Here is a 23,169-nt window from a genome sequence, read left to right as displayed (position 1 = left end):
TGGGAGAGTACCGGTGAACCAAGAACAACAAAGATCTGGGCCGGGAGAGTACCGGTGAACCAAGAACAACAAAGATCCGGGCCGGGAGAGTACCGGTAAACCAAGAACAAAGATCTGGGCCGGGAGAGTACCAGTGAACCAAGAACAACAAAGATCTAGGCCGGGAGAGTACCGGTGAACCAAGAACAGCAAAGATCCGGGCCGGGAGAGTACCGGTGAACCAAGAACAACAAACATCTGGGCCGGGAGAGTACCGGTGAACCAAGAACAACAAACATCTGGGCCAGGAGAGCATCGGTGAACCAAGAACAACAAAGCTACGGGCCGGGAGAGTACCGGTGAACCAAGAACAACAAAGATCCAGGCCGGGAGAGTACCGGTGAACCAAGAACAACAAAGATCTGGGCTGGGAGAGTACCGGTGAACCAAGAACAACAAAGATCCAGGCCGGGAGAGTACCGGTGAACCAAGAACAACAAAGATCAGGGCCGGGAGAGTACCGGTGAACCAAGAACAACAAAGATCCAGGCCGGGAGAGTACCGGTGAACCAAGAACAACAAAGATCCGGACCGGGAGAGTACCGGTGAACCAAGAACAACAAAGATCAGGGCCGGGAGAGTACCTGTAAACCAAGAACAACAAAGATCAGGGCCGGGAGAGTACCGGTGAACCAAGAACAAAGATCAGGGCCGGGAGAGTACCGGTGAACCAAGAACAACAAAGATCTGGGCCGGGAGAGTACCGGTGAACCAAGAACAACAAAGGTCTGGGCCGGGTGAGTACCGGTGAACCAAGAACAACAAATATCAGGGCAGGGAGAGTACCGGTGAACCAAGAACAACAAACATCTGGGCCGGGAGAGTACCGGTGAACCAAGAACAACAAACATATGGGCCAGGAGAGTACCGGTGAACCAAGAACAACAAAGCTCCGGGCTGGGAGAGTACCGGTGAACCAAGAACAACAAAGATCCAGGCCGGGAGAGTACCGGTGAACCAAGAACAACAAATATCAGGGCCGGGAGAGTACCGGTGAACCAAGAACAACAAAGATCTGGGTCGGGAGAGTACCGGTGAACCAAGAACAACAAAGATCCGGGCCGGGAGAGTACCGGTGAACCAAGAACAACAAAGATCTGGGCCGGGAGAGTACCGGTGACCCAATAACAACAAAGATCCTGGCCAGGAGAGTACCGGTGAACCAAGAACAACAAAGATCTGGGCTGGGAGAGTACTGGTGAACCAAGAACAACAAAGATCCTGGCCGGGAGAGTACCGGTGAACCAAGAACAACAAAGATCAGGGCTGGGAGAGTACCGGTGAACCAAGAACAACAAAGATCCGGGCCGGGAGAGTACCGGTGAACCAAGAACAACAAAGATCCAGACCGGGAGAGTACCGGTGAACCAAGAACAACAAAGATCAGGGCCAGGAGAGCACTGGTGAACCAAGAACAACAAAGATCCAGGCCGGGAGAGTACCGGTGAACCAAGAACAACAAAGATCTGGGCTGGGAGAGTACCGGTGAACCAAGAACAACAAAGATCAGGGCTGGGAGAGTACCGGTGTACCAAGAACAACAAAGATGTGGGCCAGGAGAGTACCGGTGAACCAAGAACAACAAAGATCTAGGCCGGGAGAGTACCGGTGAACCAAGAATAGCAAAGATCTGGGCCGGGAGAGTACCGGTGAACCAAGAACAACAAACATCTGGGCCGGGAGAGTACCGGTGAACCAAGAACAACAAACATCTGGGCCAGGAGAGTACCGGTGAACCAAGAACAACAAAGCTCCGGGCCGGGAGAGTACCGGTGAACCAAGAACAACAAAGATCCAGGCCGGGAGAGTACCGGTGAACCAAGAACAACAAAGATCAGGGCCGGGAGAGTACCGGTGAACCAAGAACAACAAAGATCCAGGCCGGGAGAGTACCGGTGAACCAAGAACAACAAAGATCCGGACCGGGAGAGTACCGGTGAACCAAGAACAACAAATATCAGGGCAGGGAGAGTACCTGTGAACCAAGAACAACAAAGATCAGGGCCGGGAGAGTACCGGTGAACCAAGAACAACAAAGATCTGGGCCGGGAGAGTACCGGTGAACCAAGAACAACAAAGGTCTGGGCCGGGAGAGTACCGGTGAACCAAGAACAACAAATATCAGGGCAGGGAGAGTACCGGTGAACCAAGAACAACAAACATCTGGGCCGGGAGAGTACTGGTGAACCAAGACCAACAATCATCTGGGCCAGGAGAGTACCGGTGAACCAAGAACAACAAAGCTCCAGGCTGGGAGAGTACCGGTGAACCAAGAACAACAAAGATCCAGGCCGGGAGAGTACCGGTGAACCAAAACAACAAAGATCAGGGCCGGGAGAGTACCGGTGAACCAAGAACAACAAAGATCTGGGCTGGGAGAGTACTGGTGAACCAAGAACAACAAAGATCCGGGCCGGGAGAGTACCGGTGAACCAAGAACAACAAAGATCAGGGCCGGGAGAGTACCGGTGAACCAAGAACAACAAAGATCCGGGCCGGGAGAGTACCGGTGAACCAAGAACAACAAACATCTGGGCCGGGAGAGTACCGGTGAACCAAGAACAACAAACATCTGGGCCGGGAGAGTACCGGTGAACCAAGAACAACAAACATCTGGGCCGGGAGAGTACCGGTGAACCAAGAACAACAAACATCTGGGCCGGGAGAGTACCGGTGAACCAAGAACAACAAAGATCCGGGCCGGGAGAGTACCGGTGAACCAAGAACAACAAACATCTGGGCCGGGAGAGTACCGGTGAACCAAGAACAACAAACATCTGGGCCAGGAGAGCATCGGTGAACCAAGAGCAACAAAGCTCCGGGCCGGGAGAGTACCGGTGAACCAAGAACAACAAAGATCCAGGCTGGGAGAGTACCGGTGAACCAAGAACAACAAAGATCAGGGCTGGGAGAGTACCGGTGAACCAAGAACAACAAAGATCCGGGCCAGGAGAGTACCGGTGAACCAAGAACAACAAAGATCCGGGCCGGGAGAGTACCGGTGAACCAAGAACAACAAAGATCCAGGCCAGGAGAATACCGGTGAACCAAGAACAACAAAGATCCGGGCCGGGAGAGTACTGGTGAACCAAGAACAACAAAGATCTGGGCCAGGAGAGTACCGGTGAACCAAGTACAACAAAGGTCCGGGCAGGGAGAGTACCGGTGAACCAAGAACAACAAAGATCCGGGCCGGGAGAGTACTGGTGAACCAAGAACAACAAAGATCTGGGCCAGGAGAGTACCGGTGAACCAAGTACAACAAAGGTCCGGGCAGGGAGAGTACCGGTGAACCAAGAACAACAAAGATCCGGGCCGGGAGAGTACTGGTGAACCAAGAACAACAAAGATCCGGGCTGGGAGAGTACCGGTGAACCAAGAACAACAAAGATCCGGGCCGGGAGAGTACTGGTGAACCAAGTACAACAAAGGTCCGGGCAGGGAGAGTACCGGTGAACCAAGAACAACAAAGATCCGGGCCGGGAGAGTACTGGTGAACCAAGAACAACAAAGATCCGGGCTGGGAGAGTACCGGTGAACCAAGAACAACAAAGATCCGGGCCGGGAGAGTACTGGTGAACCAAGAACAACAAAGATCCGGGCTGGGAGAGTACCGGTGAACCAAGAACAACAAAGATCCGGGCCGGGAGAGTACTGGTGAACCAAGAACAACAAAGATCCGGGCTGGGAGAGTACCGGTGAACCAAGAACAACAAAGATCCGGGCCGGGAGAGTACCGGTGAACCAAGTACAACAAAGGTCCGGGCAGGGAGAGTACCGGTGAACCAAGAACAACAAAGATCCGGGCCGGGAGAGTACCGGTGAACCAAGAACAACAAAGATCCGGGCCGGGAGAGTACCGGTGAACCAAGTACAACAAAGGTCCGGGCAGGGAGAGTACCGGTGAACCAAGAACAACAAAGATCCGGGCCGGGAGAGTACCGGTGAACTAAGAACAACAAAGATGCGGGCCAGGAGAGTACCGGTGAACCAAGAACAACAAAGATTCGGGCCGGGAGAGTACCGGTGAACCAAGAACAACAAAGATCCGGGCCAGGAGAGTACCGGTGAACCAAGTACAACAAAGGTCCGGGCAGGGAGAGTACCGGTGAACCAAGAACAACAAAGATCCGGGCCGGGAGAGTACCGGTGAACTAAGAACAACAAAGATGCGGGCCAGGAGAGTACCGGTGAACCAAGAACAACAAAGATTCGGGCCGGGAGAGTACCGGTGAACCAAGAACAACAAAGATCCGGGCCAGGAGAGTACCGGTGAACCAAGAACAACAAAGATCCGGGCCGGGAGAGTCCTGGTGAACCAAGAACAACAAAGATCTCTGCCGGGAGAGTACCGGTGAACCAAGAACAACAAAGATCTGGGCTGGGAGAGTACCGGTGAACCAAGTACAACAAAGGTCCGGGCAGGGAGAGTACCGGTGAACCAAGAACAATAACAATAGTGTGTTAACGTGACCCCCCGTCTTTTTCAAAGAACAACAAGCTAGTAAATACACACACAAACATAAGTGTACACAGTAAATATTATGTAGTATATATTAGTGTATATTAATAAGGAATTGATTGTGAAAAAAATTTATGATCTTCCGAAGAGTAGCGCAGCCTAGGGTGCGCACATGCGCGTGCGCACGCACGCACACACACACACACACACACACACACACACACACACACACACACACACACACACACACACACACACAAACCTAACCTAACAAAATACATTAGCTCATAAATCCCCCCACCACACACACATTTTTACGATAAGCTGAAGCAGCTAGAACATCCCAACAGGATAAAAACAAAATGGGATCTCAAAAGGGAGGACATAAAGGCAAGGGAACCGATGATGGCTGGTCAGAAAAGGAAGAATGGGTAGAAAGGCTCAAGAACAAAATGGAACAACAATGGGAGAAAAGGTTAAACGAGCTTTGCAGTAACATGTTAGAGCAAATATCTGCAGAGAGCAAGAAGTGGGAATCACGAGCTGTAGTAGCTGAGGCAAAGATACAGAGATTGGAGGAAGAAATGGATGTGCTGAAGCAGGATCTAAAGATGAGGTCTGAAAGGAGCAAGATGACTGAAATGGGAACATCAGCAGGCAGCAAGGGGACTGAAGGAGGGGATGGATCTAAGTAGTCTTTTGCAGCAGTAATATCAGGCCATCATGGTGTCTGGGAGATGATTAGGGAAAAAGCAAAGGAGATGCTTAAATCAGATCCAGAGATACAGAGGGAAAAGAAATGGGAAGAGTAGAGGGAGAGATCAATAATTATTCATGGGCTTCAGGAGGCTGAAGGGCAGACCTATGATGAAAGAAAGCATTGGGAGAAAAACAGAGATTAAGAACATCATTGCAATAACAGGAGAGAGGGACATGTCTCAGGAAGAAAATTTTCACAGATTTGGGGGGTATTCGAGGGGAAAAATCGACCAGTCAGATTGACATTCAAGACAGATGTGGTACAGAACAGGATACTACAACAGAAACCACTGTTAAAGGACTCTCCAGATCATCAAAAAGTGTTCCTCAATCGAGACAGAACATGAAAGGAAAGGGAACAACTGAAAGTGAGAGCAAGACAGAACCAGTGGAAGGAAAGAGAGACAGGACAGGCAATGACAGACAGGAAAACTCAGCCTTTGGGGAAACATCAAACACAAATGCTTACAGAAACCTCTCAACCCGTCACCACGTATCAACCAAACACAGTAAACAGAAACAAACCTCACTCCATAGCCACCACCACCCTAAGCACTAATTCCACAATCACAGCAACCTCCCATAATATTCTGCCCTGCCTCCCACCCTCCCAGCCTGCACCTTCCTCTTCCGTCTCCCAAAATACAGTAATGGAAAGGAAGCTAAAGATATGGTACACCAATGCAGGTGGAATAACAAATAAGAGTGAAGAGTGGCAAGAACACATCAATGATGCATCACCTGACATCATAGCACTAACAGAGACAAAACTTACAGGGATAACAGATGCAATTTTTCCACCTGGATATCAGATTATGAGGAAAGACAGAGAGAACAGAGGAGGGGGAGGAGTAGCATTGCTATATAAAAAACCAGTGAAGTTTTGAGATGGGAGGAATGGAAAGAAGGGAAACAGACTTCACTGTAGGAACACTTCAGACTGGTGGCCCAAAGGTGATGATAGCAGTGATGTATAACCCACCACTTAACAGCAGGAGAACAAGAGAAGAGTATGATGTGTGCAATAGGGCAATGGTGGATACACTAGCTGAAGTGGCCAGGAGGGCTCATATGGGTAGGACAAAATTGCTTATAATGGGGGATTTCAATCATAAAGAGATTGACTGGGAAAACCTAGAGCCACATGGTGGACCAGAAACACAGAGGGCTAAGATGTTGGAGACTGTATTGGAGAACTTCATGCATCAACATGTTAGGGATACAACCAGAGAGAGAGAAAAGGATGTTGCAGCAAGGCTGGATCTCATATTCACCTTGAATAGTTCAGACATAAGGGATATCACCCACGAAAGACCCCTTGGCGCTAGTGATCATGATGTCCTGAGTTTTGAATATCTTGAGTTAACAGTGGAGAATGCAGCAGCACGAGAACAAAGAGATAAACCAAACTTCAAAAAAGGGGACTACATAGGAATGAGAAGTTTCCTGCATGAAGTGCAGTGGGAAAGAGAACTAGATGGAAAGACAGTAAATGAAATTATGGAAATAGTAACCACTAAGTGCAGGGAGGCAGAGGAAAGGTTCATACCAAAGGGCAACAGAAAAAATGGTAAGACCAGAGTGAGCCCATGGTTTAACTGGAGGTGTAAAGAGGCCAAAGCCAAGTGTGCAAGAGCATGGAAAAGGTATAGAAGGCAAAGGACTCAAGAAAACAAGGAGCTGATCAGAAGAACCAGAAACGAATATGCAAGGATAAGGAGAGAGGCCCAGAGGCAATACAAGAACGACATAGCATCAAAAGCCAAATCTGAACCAAAGTTGTTATACAGTCACATTAGGAGAAAAACAACAGTCAAAGACCAGGTAATCAGGCTGAGGAAAGAAGGAGGGGAGCTCACGAAGAGTGACCAAGAAGTATGTGATGAACTAAACAAAAGATTTAGAGAAGTATTCATAATAGAGTCAGGAATGCTTCCAGCAAACTGTGGAGGTAGGGTGCATCAGCAGGTGCTGGACACAATACACATATACACATAACCAAGGTAGAGGTGAAGAAACTGCTAGACGAACTCAATACCTCAAAGGCGGTGGGCCCAGATAACATATCTCCATGGATACTGAGAGAGGGAGTAGAGGAACTGTGTGTGCCATTAGCAGCAATCTTCAGTAAATCTATCGAAACAGGGCAGTTGCCTGAGGGGTGGAAGACAGTGCATGTAGTTCCAATTTTTAAGAAAGGGGACAGACAGGCAGCATTAAACTACAGACCAGTGTCACTGACTTGTATAGTATGTAAAGTCATGGAAAAGATTATCAGGAGAAAAGTAGTGGAACACATTGAAAAGATTGGGCTCATACATGACAGTCAGCACGTCTTCAGAGATGGGAAATCCTGTGTCACAAATTTACTTGAGTTCTACGATAAGGTAACAGAAGTAAGACAGGAGAGAGAGGGATGGGTAGATTGCATCTTCTAAGATTGCAAGAAGGCTTTTGACACAGTACCACACAAGAGACTGGTGCAAAAATTAGAGGAACAGGCAGGAATAACGGGGAAAGTACTGCAATGGATCAGGGAATACCTGACAGGAAGGAAACAACGTGTGTTGGTACGTGCTGAAGTGTCGGAGTGGGCGAATGTGTCGAGTGGGGTTCCACAAGGTTCAGTCCTAGGCCCGGTGCTGTTTCTTGTATACGTGAATGACATGGTGGAAGGAATAGATTCAGAAGTGTCACTGTTCGCTGATGATGTGAAACTTATGAGGAGAATACAAGTGGGAGAGGATCAGTTAAGATTACAAGGGGATCTGGACAAATTACAAGTATGGTCCAACAAATGGCTCCTGGAGTTTAACCCCAGTAAGTGTAAGGTCATGAAGATTGGGGAAGGACACAGAAGACCGCACACGGAGTACAGGTTAGGAAACCAACAGCTGCAAACGTCAGTTAAAGAAAAGGATCTTGGGGTAAGCATTATAACAAACATGTCCCCTGAGGCACACATCAATCAAATAACTGCTGCAGCATATGAGAGATTGGCAAACCTGAGATTGGCGTTTAGACATCTGAGTAAGGAGTCATTCACGACATTGTACACAGTGTACGTAAGGCCTATACTGGAATATGCAGGGCCAGTATGGAACCCTCACTTAGTCAAACACCTCAAGAAATTGGAGAAAGTGCAAAAATTTGCAACACGATTAGTCCCGGAACTGAGGGGTATGTCTTATGAGGAGAGGTTAAGGGAACTCAACCTGATGACACTAGAGGATAGGAGGGATAGAGGAGACATGATAACAACGTATAAAATACTAAGAGGCATTGACAACGTGGACAAGAATCGAATGTTTCAGAGATGGGATACAGAAACACGGGGGCACAATTGGAAACTGAAAACCCAGATGAGTCATAGGGATGTTAGGAAGTATTTCTTTAGTCTTAGAGTTGTCAGGAACTGGAATAATCTGGAGAGTGAAGTAGTGGAAGCAAGTTCCATAAATAGCTTTAAGAAGAGGTATGACAAATATCATGGATCAGGGAGAGTGTGAATTAGTATCGACCAGTGAAGAGGCGGGGCCAGGAGCTATGACTCGACCCCTGCAACCACATATAGGTGAGTACACACACACACACACACACACACACACAGCAGTAACTACAAACAAAAGAAAAGTCAGTACCTGTCTGCGAGTCTTGTCAGAGGCCAGGCTGAGGATGGAACCATGTATCTGGAGTCCAAGAGTCATTGTGAGGCTCCGGAGGTCTGATAACCGCCTCACTGGAGGGTGGAAACCCTCTGCACCTCCGTGTGAAACTGAACGTCCAAGGTTCAGAATAGTATCCTGTGACCTCTGGCGGGGCAAAAGAGCGTCCTGTGACCTCTGACGAATAAGGAGGGCCTCCTGTGACCTCTGACGAATCAGGAGGGCATCCTGTGACCTCTGACGAATCAGAAGGGCATCCTGTGACCTCTGATGGGGCAGGAAGGTATCTTGTGACCTCTGATGGGGCAGGGCATCCTGTGACCTGTGATGGGGCAAGAAGGCATCCTGTGACCTCTGATGGGTCAAGAAAGCATCTTGTAGCCTCTGATAAAGCAGGCCATCATTTGACTTTTGGTATGCTAGGTCATCCTGTGACCCCTGGCTGGTTAGGTCATCGGGTGACCCTTGGCTGGTTAGGTCATCCTGTGACCTCTGGCTGGATAGGTCATCCTGTGATATCTGTCTAGTTAGGTCATCCTGTGACCTCTGATTGGTCAGGTCATCCTGTGACCTCTGATTGGTCAGGTCATCCTGTGACCTCTGGCTGATCAGGTCATCCTGTGACCTCTGGCTAATCAGGTCATCCCTTGACCTCTGACTGGTCAGGTCATCTTGTGACCTCTGGCTGGTCAGGTCATCCTGTGACCTCTGGAGAATGGTCAGGTCATCCTGTGACCTCTGATTGGTCAGGTCATCCTGTGACCTCTGGCTGGTCAGGTCATCCTGTGACCTCTGGCTGGTCAGGTCATCCTGTGACCTCTGGAGAATGGTCAGGTCATCCTGTGACCTCTGACTGGTCAGGTCATCCTGTGACCTCGGACTGGTCAGGTCATCCTGTGACCTCTGACTGGTCAGGTCATCCTGTGACATCTGGTTGGTCAGGTCATCCTGTGACCTCTGGCTAATCAGGTCATCCTGTGACCTCTGACTGGTCAGGTCATCCTGTGACCTCTGGCTGGTCAGGTCATCCTGTGACCTCTGGCTGGTCAGGTCATCCTGTGACCTCTGGCTGGTCAGGTCATCCTGTGACCTCTGGCTGGTCAGGTCATCTTGTGATCTATGGCTGGTCAGGTCATCCTGCGACCTCTGGCTGGTCAGGTCATCCTGTGACCTCTGGAGGATGGTCAGGTCATCTTGTGACCTCTGGCTGGTCAGGTCATCTTGTGACCTCTGGCTGGTCAGATCATACTGTGACCTCTGACTGGTCAGGTCATACTGTGACCTCTGGTTGGTCAGATTCAGTGACCCCTGGCTGATCAGGTCATCCAGTGACCCCTGGCTGGTCAGGTCATCCAGTGACCCCTGGCTGGTCAGGTCATCCTGTGACCTCTGGCTGGTCAGGTCATACAATGACCCCTGGCTGGCTGTGCCATATGATATCTGGCTGATCATGTCATACTGTGACCCTTGAATGGTCAGGTCATGAGACCTCTGGTTGGTCAGGTCATACAGTGACCTCTGACTGGTCAGGTCATGTGGCCTCTGGCTATTCAGGTCATCCTGTGACCTCCAACTGTCATGTGACCTCTGGCTGATCAGGTCATCCTGTGACCTCTGGATGGTCAGGTTATTCTGTGACCTTCGGTTGGTCAGATGATCCTGTGATCCCTGGCTGGTCAAGTCATACTGTGACCTCTGGTTGGTCAGGTCATCCCATGACTTCTGGCTGACCAGATCCTGTGACCTCTGGCTGGTCAGGTCATCCTGTGACCTATGGCTGGTCAGGTCATCCTGTGACCTTCGGTTGGTCAGGTCATCCTGTGATCCCTGGCTGGTCATGTAATACTGTGACCTCTGGTTGGTCAGGTCATCCCGTGACTTCTGGCTGATCAGATCCTGTGGCCTTCGGCTGGTCATGTCCTGTGACCTTTGGCTAGTCAAGTCATCCTGTGACCTTTGGCTAGTCAAGTCATCCTGTGACCCCTGGCTGGTCAGGTCATACTGTGACCTCTGATTGGTCAGGTCATACTGTGACCCCTGGCTGGTCTCAGATGGTATGGTCTGTTGGTGGACGTACACTTTGTATTCTGTGGTCTGAGACCCATAGTGATCTGTGTGTGCTGTGGTTGTGTCTGCAGAGTGGTGCCACTGGTCGTGGTCGTAGCACTGGTCGTGGCACTGGTCGTGGTATTGGCACTGATCGTGGCTGGTCGTGTGTGCCTGCTGGTGACCCTGACCACAATCCAGCACTGTGGGTGATACATTCTGCTGGTCATGGTCAAACAGGTCCCCGACCACCTCAGACATACCGATCAAGTTCCCCAGGTCTACTATCGTATCTAATTGTCTGTGGTCTGCTGTGGTCTCTAATTGTCTGTGGTCTGCTGTGGTCTCTAATTGTCTGTGGTCTGCTGTGGTCTCTAGCTGACAGTAAATGTCTGCTGTGGTCTCCAGCTGGCTGTGAATGTCTGCTGAGGTATCTATCTGGCTGTGAGTTGTGTCAACAGAGTCTGTGAAACTCTGTGGGTGTTCGTCTGTCTGTATGTGTTTATGTGGGTAGTCGTCTGTGTGTCTGGCTGTGTCTGTCAAGGAGGCGTCCTTTGAGAAAGCCAGAGAGTGGCTTGCCGCACCGGCAGATAAGCCAGAAGCCAGGTGGTGGGAGACACAAGTAAAGCCAGTCGAGGGTACATCACTACACTGGCTTGTAGGGACATTTTCAGTCATATTTGTGGCTCTGTAGCTCTCTACATCACTTGCATGACCCTCCAAGAGTGTCTACGTTCACTACACTCATCTTTGAGCTGATGCTCTCACCACAAACTCCACGTAGAGCCTCGAGGCAAAGCTCTAAACTGAACCTTAAGACGTACCCTAGGGAGAAAGAGCTTTACACACTCTTGTAAACACATTGGTATGAGTCCCTGTATTCTTTTATTGTTCTGTATACCACCTGTTGAAAGCTCGATCCACTGTTGTGAAAGCCAAGTGCTCGACACACACACACTTCATCCCCCCAAAAATACCTCTCTTCCAAATATCAGCCAACGTAATTACAGAAAAAAAAACACTGGAGGTTATGTAGGCCTTAGACTTGCTGGCAGCCACAGCCTAATTGACCAGGTCTACGTCAGACAGTAACGCTGGTAACTGTGCCAGGAACTTCACAGCCTCACACGCTGCCTCTACACTTCACTGAACTTCTTCAATACTTTAATTTTAACTAATAAAATTCAATCTTCCTGTCCGAACTGGGTTGGTTGTGAATTGTATTCCACTGTTTTTAGTTGATAGTTTGTGTGCGAATCATTCCATCAAAACACACAAACAGTGAGGACAGAGGGGCTGGTGTTTTAACTTGGCACACACACGTCACTGAGGTGTTTATCTGTGAGGGATGACCATCTTGCTACTGCTGGGAGACCACGGAACACTAAGAGAGACACTGATCTCCAGCATGAATGATAAGCATTCACCAGAACGCCAAGTTCTATCTTCGTGAGAACCACTTTTCAGAGATCCGCTTCTATTCGCTATTCTGTCCTTTCTATCCGCTGTTCTATCCTTCAGTTCCTGAGATGTTCATCTCTGTGAGAAATCCATCCTGTTTCTAGGAGACTCCTAGGAGACACAAAAATACCTGGTGACAGGCATCCGCCAGGACTACTTCTACCTTCTATCTTCGTGAGGCACTTGTAAGAGATTCACTTCTATTCGCTGATCTACCCTTCTATTGATGCTGGTGGACGATGAGATAGTGGAGAGGGGACAGAGGTACGACAGCAAGCAGGGATGAGGTGCGACAGGTGACAGGGGGGCGAGAGGGACCTGAATGCGACAGAAACAGAGGCAGGGTTTAACAGGTCGTATGCTGCTCAATAGCGACGTGCGACAGCTGGAGGTACGAGAGGTAGCAGAGGCAGGGTGCGACAGGTGACAGGGGGTGAGGAACGACCCAGACACGGGTCGTCCAGCAGGGAGGAAAGAAGAGATGGCGCGAGTCAGATGTTTGCCTGTACACTGAGTGGCTCAGGTCGCTATTTCTACCCTCACACCCCGTGTACCTCCTTCCCTCCCTCCTAGTACCTACCCATCCTCCCTCCACCCCGTGCACCGCCCTCCACCCCGTGCACCGCCTTCTACCTCCGTGACCCTCCTCGTCCGCACCCAGCCTCACCAGGAACTACACCGCCCTGGAAAGGGAGGGACCGTCCCCAGCCTCACCAGGAACTACAATATCATGTGCAGAAACTAGCCATTTCCACACACTTTCTCACTCATTCTCTCACTTTCACACTTTCTCACTCATTCTCTCACTTTCACACTCATTCTCTCACTTTCACACTTTCTCACTCATTCTCTCACTTTCACACTCATTCTCTCACTTTCACACTTTCTCACTCAATCTCTCACTTTCACACTTTCTCACTCATTCTCTCACTTTCACACTTTCTCACTCATTCTCTCACTTTCACACTTTCTCACTCATTCTTTCACTTTCACACTCATTCTCTCACTTTCACACTTTCTCACTCAATCTCTCACTTTCACACTTTCTCACTCATTCTCTCACTTTCACACTTTCTCACTCTCATAACAGGAGATTTTCAACTAAAGAAGCACAGTTTAAGCATCTTCTGTTACTGTTTGATACTGTCCACAGTGTAAACAATATGATGTTCAATGAGGACAAATTCCAACTACTCCGTTATGGAAAACTGGAGGAGATAATAACTAGAACAGAGTATACTACAGACTCCGGCCATACAATAGAGCGGAAAAATAATGTAAGGGACCTGGGAGTAGTAATGTCTGAGGATCTCACTTTCAAGGATCACAACAGTGCCACGATCGCACGTGCAAAGAAAATGATAGGATGGATAATGAGAACTTTCAAAACGAGAGATGCCAAGCCCGTGATGATCCTTTTCAAATCACTTGTTCTCTCTAGGCTGGAATACTGCTGTACATTAACATCTCCATTCAAAGCAGGTGAAATCGCAGATCTAGAGTGTGTACAGAGATCCTTTACTGCACTTATAAGTTCTGTCAAGCACCTTAACTAATGGGAACGCTTGGAAGCACTTGACTTGTACTCGTTGGAACGCAGGAGGGAGATATATATCATAATCTACACTTGGAAAATCTTGGAAGGAATGGTCCCAAATCTGCACACAGAAATCACTCCCTACGAAAGTAAAAGACTGGGCAGGCGATGAAAAATGCCGCCAATAAAAAGTAGGGGCGCCATTGGTACACTAAGAGAAACCACCATAAGTGTCCGGGGCCCAAAACTGTTCAACAGCCTCCCATCAAGCATTAGGGGAATTGCCAATAAACCCCTGGCTGCCTTCAAGACCCCTGGCTGCCTTCAAGACCCCTGGCTGCCTTCAAGACCCCTGGCTGCCTTCAAGAGAGAGCTGGACAGATACCTAAAGTCAGTGCCGGATCAGCCGGGCTGTGGCTCGTACGTTGGACTGCGTGCGGCCAGCAGTAACAGCCTAGTTGATCAGGCCCTGATCCATCGGGAGGCCTGGTCATGGACCGGGCCGCGGGGGCGTTGATCCCCGGAATAACCTCCAGGTAACCTCCAGGTAACCTCACTGGTACAACAGTATAACAATAAGACCACCTGGGTTAAATATCCAAGTAAGATAAGGTGTACAGGAGTCACCTAACACTTGCTGTTGCTGCTGCTGGAACTGTTCACCTAGCAATAAATAGGTATGTGGGTGTTAGTTGACTGTTGTGGGTGGCATCCTGGGCAGCAACAACAATAATCAGTAGCAGCAACAGCAATAACAAGATCAACAACAGTAACTACAGCAACGAAAGCAGCAGCAGCAAGAATAACAACAACAGTAATGCAGCAACAGCACCAATAGCAGCAGCAGCAACACCAACATCAGCAGCAGCAACACCAACAGCAAGAACAGCACCAGGAAAAACAGGAGCAGCAGCAACTTGAGTAGCAACAAGAATAGTACCAGCAAAAGCAACAACAGCAGCAGCAACAGCAACATCAACAACATCAGCAGCAGCAGCAGCAGCAGCAGCAGCAGCAACAGTGACGTATACCTTGCTTGAGTGGTGAAGTGCACCTTGCTTGAGAGATGACATGCACCTTGCTTCAATGGTGACATGCACCTTGCTTGAGTGGTGACGTGTATCTTGCTTGAGTGGTGACATGCACCTTGTTTGAGTGGTGATGTGCACCTTGCCCCTGTGAAGACGTGTCTAATGTGCTCTTTGTAAATCTGAACCAAGATGTCCTCTATCGAGGAACTTTAACAGCAGCTTAAGAAGCGGAGGGTGGCTAAGCTCGAGATATGGCGACTGACGGAGAACAGTGAGAGGATTTGTAGTAATCTTGTTGTGAATACTCAGGTCAAGAAAGAAACTGGACAGCAGCCGGACTGCATGGAACAAAGCCGAGGATCAAGAAGATGGATGGAGTGGCAGAAACGACAAAGAACTAGGAGACTGCTGTGGAAACTTTGAACCCATTTTCTGTGCTACCCGATCACTGGGAGCATCAAGGCGAACATCAAGGATGCATTGGCAGAAGAGTGAGAGTTAGCGAATCTAGACACCCCAGTGAAGACCATTCCAATGAAGACTGTCGAGAAAGTCAGGACAAACACTGCCAGTGAAGGTATGAACATTGTTTTAGTTGGGCCTTTTGTCTTAGAGATAGGAAGAGGCAGAGGGTATGCTTTCCTGGGGTTGGCATGGAAGATATTGTTAGCCGTCTGGACAGCCGAGGAAAGAAGTTGGAATGAATGGTTGTCCAGGGAAACTGGTGTAAATTGCTGGCTGGACAAACACTGTAATGAAAATACAGTTACATTCATAGACAACTGGGACCTCTTCTATGGCAGAAATGACATGTATACCAGAGTTGGGGTTCACTTATCTAGGTCTGGGGTGGGGGCACTATCCCATGCAGTGGAGGAAGCTGTTATAGCTTTAAACTAGAAATACCAGTATGGGTTTGTGTGGAAAAGCACTGAAGTTACAATGTAGTGATATTGTGAGTTTTAGAGAAACCAGTTATAGGCAAAAGGAGGTAAAGTTATTGGTGAATATTGGAAAGCCAGTGGCACTTGATGACAAGGACAGTAATAGGGATAATGAAGGAACAAAAACGAGCAGGAAGGGAAAAAGAGAAGAGAGGACTTCTAAATTTATAGTATACACACAGTCTTAGTGCTAGAAATAAGATGGACGAGTTGAGATTAGTTGCAAGTATTTGCCATAACTGAGACGTGGTTTAATACGAAAAATAGGGACATGCTTGCTGAATGTTACATTCGGGGTTTTAAATTGTTCTATGTAGATAGAAGCACTGGAAATGGTGGTAGGGTGGCACTGGATGTCTGAGATCACTTGAACTCCTGCATAAAAATGGGTATAAAGTCTGAAATAACACAGTCTATATCTGAGTAGAATTTTCAGAGGCATGAAAAATTAATTCTAGGTATGATATACCATCCCCCAAACTTGGATTGGGACTAAGGGAAACTACTTTGGGAGGAAACTAAGGCCACAAGGTATGCTAATGTAGTAATTCTAGGGGACTGGGAATTTAGAGTAACGACTTCTTAGCGGTAGTTGAGGATTTTTTTAAAGCAGTTTGTTACAGAACCTACAAGGGGAAATAACCTGCTTGACTTGGTTCTGGCAAACATGAAAACCCTTGTTAATAATTTAGAAATTACCTTTAGCATTGATTGGAAGTATGACAGTAAGGATAATTCAGTAAGAGTCCCAGATTTTCGCTTAGCAGATTACAATGTGCTTAGAGAACACCTATCACCCGTGGACCTGGCTAACGATGAGGGCTATCAATATGACAGTTTTCTAAATATTATACATGCTGCCCAAAGAACACTTATTCCATGTAAAGAAAAGATCAAATAGAAATCACCCAAAATGGATGAACAGGCCCAAACATCTTCTAGGGCAGAAGAAAGGAATTTATAGGTGCATCAAAAGAGGTGAAGGTCATCTTCTGAATCAGTATATTCACATTAAGAGGGACGTTAAAAACGGGATAAGAAAATCTAAACGAGACTGAAATTAAAGTTGCTAGGGATTCGAAAACCCGAAAGTTTTTTCCAGGTATACAGAACAACAGTTAGAGAAAAGATAGGTCCCCTAAAAATAGCTCTGGGCATCTTACTGACAAGAATGAAATGTGCTCGATTTTTAATAATTATTTCCTCTCGGTTTTCAGACAAGAAGACACTAACAATATTCTAGTGATAACATTTTATAGTGGGCCTGAAGAAGATAAATTATGTAATATCACAGTCACTAGGGATATGGTTATTAAACAGGTAGACCGACTGAAGCAAAATAAATCCCTGGTCCTGATGAACTTTTTCAAGAATTCTTAAGGAGTGCAAAATGGAACTTTATGAACCATTAATTAACATTTTTAATATATTTCTTCAAACAGGTGTAGTGTCTGATATATGTGGAAGATGGTTAATGTAATTCCTATTTTTAAAGCAGGGGATAAGTCATGATCATCAAATTACCGCCCAGTAAGCCTGACCTCAATCGTAGGCAAATTAACCATACCCCCGGCCGGGTTCAATCCCGGCCGGGGGTATGGTTTGTTTGCAATCGTGTCATTACGATTTCTTGAGTCATGTCGTAGGCAAATTACTAGAGTCAGTTATAGATATTATAAGAAGCCATCTTAATAAGCATATGATTAATGATACTCAGCATGGATTCATGATGGGCCATTCCTGCCTAACTTACTTTCTTCAGTAAGACTGTTGAGGCCTCTCAGAAGAATCACATCAGGTATATGCAGCGCATCACACAAATTAGCAGCTCTTGCCAAATATCTTTCCTGTCTTCTGGGAACAATCAGCCCCGCTCATCTGAAGCATCAGAGACCTCTCCATCAGTAACAAGAAACTAAGTAGTATGGACGTAACTTCTCTCTGCACTAAAGTACCCACCACACAAGCCATTGACGTTCTTTGACGTAAAAACAAACATGACCTTAATCTTCCTATACCTCCCAGAGATTTCGTTGCACTAACTTCAACTGCTTTTCTTTCAACAACAGGCTCTACAAACCTTTGGTATAGGAATGGGGTCCCCCATCATCACTGTCTTAGCTAACTTGTATATGGAACACCTGGAAGCTGAACACTTCATTCAAGTCATTCCCACAAGCGTCACTTAATGTTATGTGGACAACGTCCTCATAACTCCCAAAGGTTTCGATGTTATGTGGACAACGTCCTCATAACTCCCCAAAGGTTTTGATGTGCGGAATTTTCAGGGAAGACTCAGTGCAGTTGAATTGGCTATCCAGTTTACACTCAAAGAGTAAAATGACAAGCTACCTTTTCTAGACATCGTCATTCACAAAGTAGATAACACTAAGGTTTCAAGTTTACAAAAAACCTGCAAACAAAAACGATCTCACACACTTCTATTCCAGTCAAGATACTAAGACTAAAAGAGGCATCATCGGATTTTTCCTAAGAGCACACCGAATTTGTATTCCAGAGCTTCTCGACGAGGAGTGCATATACACCAAACCTTCATTGATCTACATTTTCCTTCCTTTCTCAACAAAGACTGCAAGAAAAGCACTCTTCTGATAATCAATTCCCCACGCACCAACACCACCCCTAACAAAGTTATAATCTTTCCCAACAGCCAGATTGCACTGAACGTTTCTAAAGTATTCACGCAAGCTAACACTAGAGTCGCCATCATAACCAGCACTTCCACAGAAGATCTAACTAGGGCAAAATTGAAGCAACCTGAGCCAGTCGATGCAGGAGTTTACACTATACCTTGTGGAGGCCGTGACAGAATATATGTAGGTTAAACAGGAAGAAACCTCGAAACATGTCTCAATGAACACAATGCATGTAGGAACGATAACTTGAGCAACACCTGCATACAACATCAGAATTCCACCAATCACCTCATGAAATTCAACGACACCCGACTAGTGATTAAACAACCTAATTTCCATAGATGTAAATCATTTGAATCATCATTAATCACAATTTATAACATAATTCAGCAAAATACAGGAAGCTTCTTCATCTCTGAAGTACTACGACTACTACCACAAGTATTACAACTACCACCACAAGTATTACAACTACTTCTACCATTACTACGACTACCACCACAAGTATTACAACTACTACTTCTACCATTACTACGACTACCACCACAAGTATTACAACTACTACTTCTACCATTACTACGACTACCACCACAACTACTACTTCTACCATTACTACAATTATACTGTGTCTTACACCTCGCTCTCAAGCCTATATATACCCTCTGTGACCATGTACTGGTTGTAACAGCTTGACAAAGTTCCTGGAGAGTAAAACAGTGCCACAATAAAATGTCACACTAGTTGCACTTGTGTCCTTTTACTTAATTTATTAACACCCATCTTCTACTTATTACAATTCAATCTTGTCTTCCCTTATTCTTCGTCTTACATAAGAACATAAGAAGGAACACTGCAACAGGGCTACTGACCCATGTGAAGCAGGCCCATGCCACCCCTCGGCTTAGAACAATGACCACCTAGTCAGGTCACTACCACTTAAGGAAGGAGCACGGCATCAGACCTGGTAGCACAAGCTAGTCAGGTCCAACTCACACCCACTCATATATTTATACAACCTATTTTTAAAACTACACAAGGTCTTAGCTTCTATAACGGTACTCAGGAGTTCGTTCCACTCATCCACAACTCTATTACCAAACCAGTACTTTCCTATATCCTTCCTGAATCTGAATTTTTCCAACTTGAAACCATTGCTGCGAGTCCTGTCTAGGCTGGAAATTTTCAGCACGCTATTTACATCCCCTTTATTTATTCCTGTTTTCCATTTATACACCTCGATCATATCCCCCCTAATTCTACGCCTTTCTAGAGAGTGCAGATTTAAGGCCTCAGTCTATCCTCATAGGGAAGATTTCTGATACATGGGATCATGAACATCAAAATGGTATAAAATACCTCTTCTGTACGTTTTCCAAAGCATTTATATCCATTCTGTAATATGGTGACCAGAACTGTGCAGCGTAATCTAAATGAAGCCTAACCAAGGACATATAGAGTTGAAGAACACCCAGAGCACTTCTCATTTAAGGGATTTCAATCTTTCTTCGTAAGGAAGATTTCTTATGCAATGAATTAATTTTCATTCTTGACTGAATGCTGCTAAAGTACTACGGGTGGAGATTGAACTCGTGGCGAGTCGTAAAACTCCAGGCCAGCGTGTAAGCCACTGGTGCCAGATGGCTACAATAAGATTCCTCCAACATAGTATATATGGTGTACGTATTTATACACTATAGAGAGGTTAACAAGGCCCCCCTGTGACCACGGCCACCAGCGTGGCCGTGACAAACTCTAGCTCTGGTTCCCTCAAAGCAGTCATCATGACTCACGAAATCGTAAAGACGCGATTGAAAACAAATCATATCGAGGGAGGGGACTGAACTCCTGGTAAGTCGTAAAACTCCAGGCCAGCGCGTAAGGCACTGAGACAGTTGGCTACAATAAGATTCATCCCAGTGGTTTATGCACTCGCCCGGAGTTTTATGATTCACTCGCCACGAGTTCAATCCCCGCCAGCGGTATAGTTTGTCATCGTGTCATTACGATTTCATGAGTCATGATGGCTTTGAGGAGACTAGAGCTAGAGTTCATCACGGTCATGCTGGCGGAAGATTCACCTGTAAAAACTTGCATTGGTCACAGTGGTGCCTGTCCTAACCTCTCTATGGTGTATAAATATACCCAGTTGGAGAAATCTTATTGTAGCCAGCTGCCCCAGTGGCTTATGTGCTGACCTGGAGTTTTACGACTCACTCGCCACGAGTTCAATCCCCGCCCGTGATACGGTTTGTTTGCAATCGTGCCATTACGATTTCGTGAGTCATCTGTTGTGTAGTATAGAGACCAGAACTGAGCTGCATAATCTACACGAGACCTCAGTAATGATGTGTTGAGCTGTAGTATAACTTCTGGACTCCTGTTCCTAATACTTCTTGATACAAATCCCAGTAACCTATTTGCCTTATTATGTACACTTAGGCTCTGCTGTCTTAGTTTCAGGTTTCTGCTCACCATAACCCCCAAATCCTTTTCTCATTCTGTATGACTAAGTTATATGTGCTATGGACATTTCAGAACATCAGAACTTTCTATTTATCTACAATAAACTGCATCTGTCGCTGTTCAGTAACAGATTCCTCTAAATCAATTACCCTACCTATTATCGTGTCATCAGCGAATATGCTTGTATAAGAGAATAAGAAAGGAAGAACACTGAAGTAGGCCTACTGGCTCATACTTGGCAGGTCCATGTAAATCCAAACTCAATAACAAAAATATTTGCCCAAGCCATTATCAATGTTACTCAAGGAATAAGCCCCGATAACCCTATTAAGTCATGTGAAGTCCAACCCCTCTCACTCGTGTATTAATCCAACCTAAATTTGAAGTTACCTAAAGTTTGAGCCTCAATTACTCTACCAGGCAAACTGTTCCACTCATCAACTACTCTATTTCCAAACCAATACTTTCCTATATCCTTTCTAAATCTAAATTTATCCAATTTGAACCCGTTATAACAGGTTCTCTCTTGGAGGGATATTCTCAGAATCTTATCTGTATCTCCTTTGCTGATACTCACCTTTCACTTATACTCTTCAGTCATGTCTCCCTCGTTCTTAGTCTTACAACAGAATGTAAGTTAAGAAACTTCAGTCTTTTTCCGTAAAGAATATTTCTTAAGAAATTAATTAATTTTGTCATTAATCGCTGAATGTTTTTATTAATGAATTTATATCCATTCTATAATATGGAGACCAGAACTGACCTGCATAATCTAAGTGAGAACTCACTGATGATGTGTAGAGCTGTAGTCTAACCTCTGAACTTCTGTTGCTTACACTTCTTGATATAAAGTTCAGTAATTTGTTTGCCTTATTAATGTACACTTCGGCACTGTTGTCTTGTTTAAGATTTCAAGCCGTTTTTGCATTCTCTACGGCCAAGTTCTAGAATATTTAGTTTATAAGCATTTCGGAACTTTGCATTTATCCACAATGAGCCGCATCTGCTATTTACTGACCACATCGTGAGTTTGTCTAAATCCTGAAGCTCAGTAACATTTTCTCTCAATCAGTTATTCTACCTATCTTTGTGTCAACAAATTTGTTCAAAAGCAATGGTTATTCCCTCGTCAAGGCTATTAATATATATTATAAATAACAAGAGGCCTAAAACTGATCCCTGTGGAATGCCACTTGTTACAGTTCCACTCTGTACAGGATACTACAGGTACCTTTAACATATGAAGCGAAGGAGATTTCTGCCTTTGTAATTCCAGGTCACTATCAATACACTGTGAACCCCTTTGTGATAAGGAATTTGTCCACCTCATTCCAAAAGCTGATCCATCAGGCTATTAAAAGAATTGAAGGCATGGAGGCCTACCTGGATGATACAGTTGTGGTTTCTGGTAAGTGGGATCAAGATGTGTTCCATCTCAAAGGTCTCATAGAAAGAGATTCTGGACATTCAAGCTGTCGATCTTTGTAAGTCATCTTTTGGTCAATCTATTACAGCTTTCCTAAGGCATGAAGTAGGTAACAGAAGGTGGCAGCCAAATTTGCTAAAATGCTGGCCATTCAAAATTATCCTGAAGATTGAGACACTTATGCAGCATATGGGAATCTTTATTCAGGAAACGTTTCGCCACACAGTGGCTTCTTCAGTCCAATACAAAGAGGAAGGCGTAAGGAGAGGAGGAGAATGAGGTAATCAGTCCCTCAACCTGGAGTCGATGTGTTCAGTCCATCAATCTTGTAGAAGGGCCGTAGAAGTGGCTTATATACTGTAGAGATGTGAGGTGAAGCAGGCGGAGGCGGGGTCATAGTGGTACCATCCACTAGTCGAAGTAGGTCTTCGTCCAAAGGTTGAACAAGTGTTGAAGAATTCTTTGTTACAAAGAATTCTTCAACACTTGTTCAACCTTTGGACGAAGACCTACTTCGACTAGTGGATGGTACCACTATGACCCCGCCTCCGCCTGCTTCACCTCACATCTCTACAGTATATAAGCCACTTCTACGGCCCTTCTACAAGATTGATGGACTGAACACATCGACTCCAGGTTGAGGGACTGATTACCTCATTCTCGTCCTCTCCTTACGCCT

General features: G+C 46.2%; 1 protein-coding gene across 1 annotated transcript in view; it reads right to left on the bottom strand.

Annotated features, from left to right (window-relative positions):
• Positions 1–12,960, bottom strand: part of Arms (Ankyrin repeat-rich membrane spanning) — a 707,292-nt gene extending 694,332 nt beyond the window's left edge. Inside the window, exon 1 of the mRNA XM_070095086.1 lies at positions 8,902–12,960. Coding sequence (XP_069951187.1) covers positions 8,902–11,649 — 2,748 coding nt within the window. The 5' untranslated portion in view covers positions 11,650–12,960. The remainder of the gene's footprint in view (positions 1–8,901) is intronic.
• Positions 12,961–23,169: the final 10,209 nt, after the last annotated feature.

This window comes from Cherax quadricarinatus, chromosome 49 (genome assembly GCF_038502225.1).
Source record: "Cherax quadricarinatus isolate ZL_2023a chromosome 49, ASM3850222v1, whole genome shotgun sequence".
In the NCBI taxonomy this organism is placed as follows: Eukaryota; Metazoa; Arthropoda; class Malacostraca; order Decapoda; family Parastacidae; genus Cherax; species Cherax quadricarinatus.
Note: the sequence above shows the minus strand (reverse complement) of the source record. Positions and strands in the feature narration are given on the sequence as shown.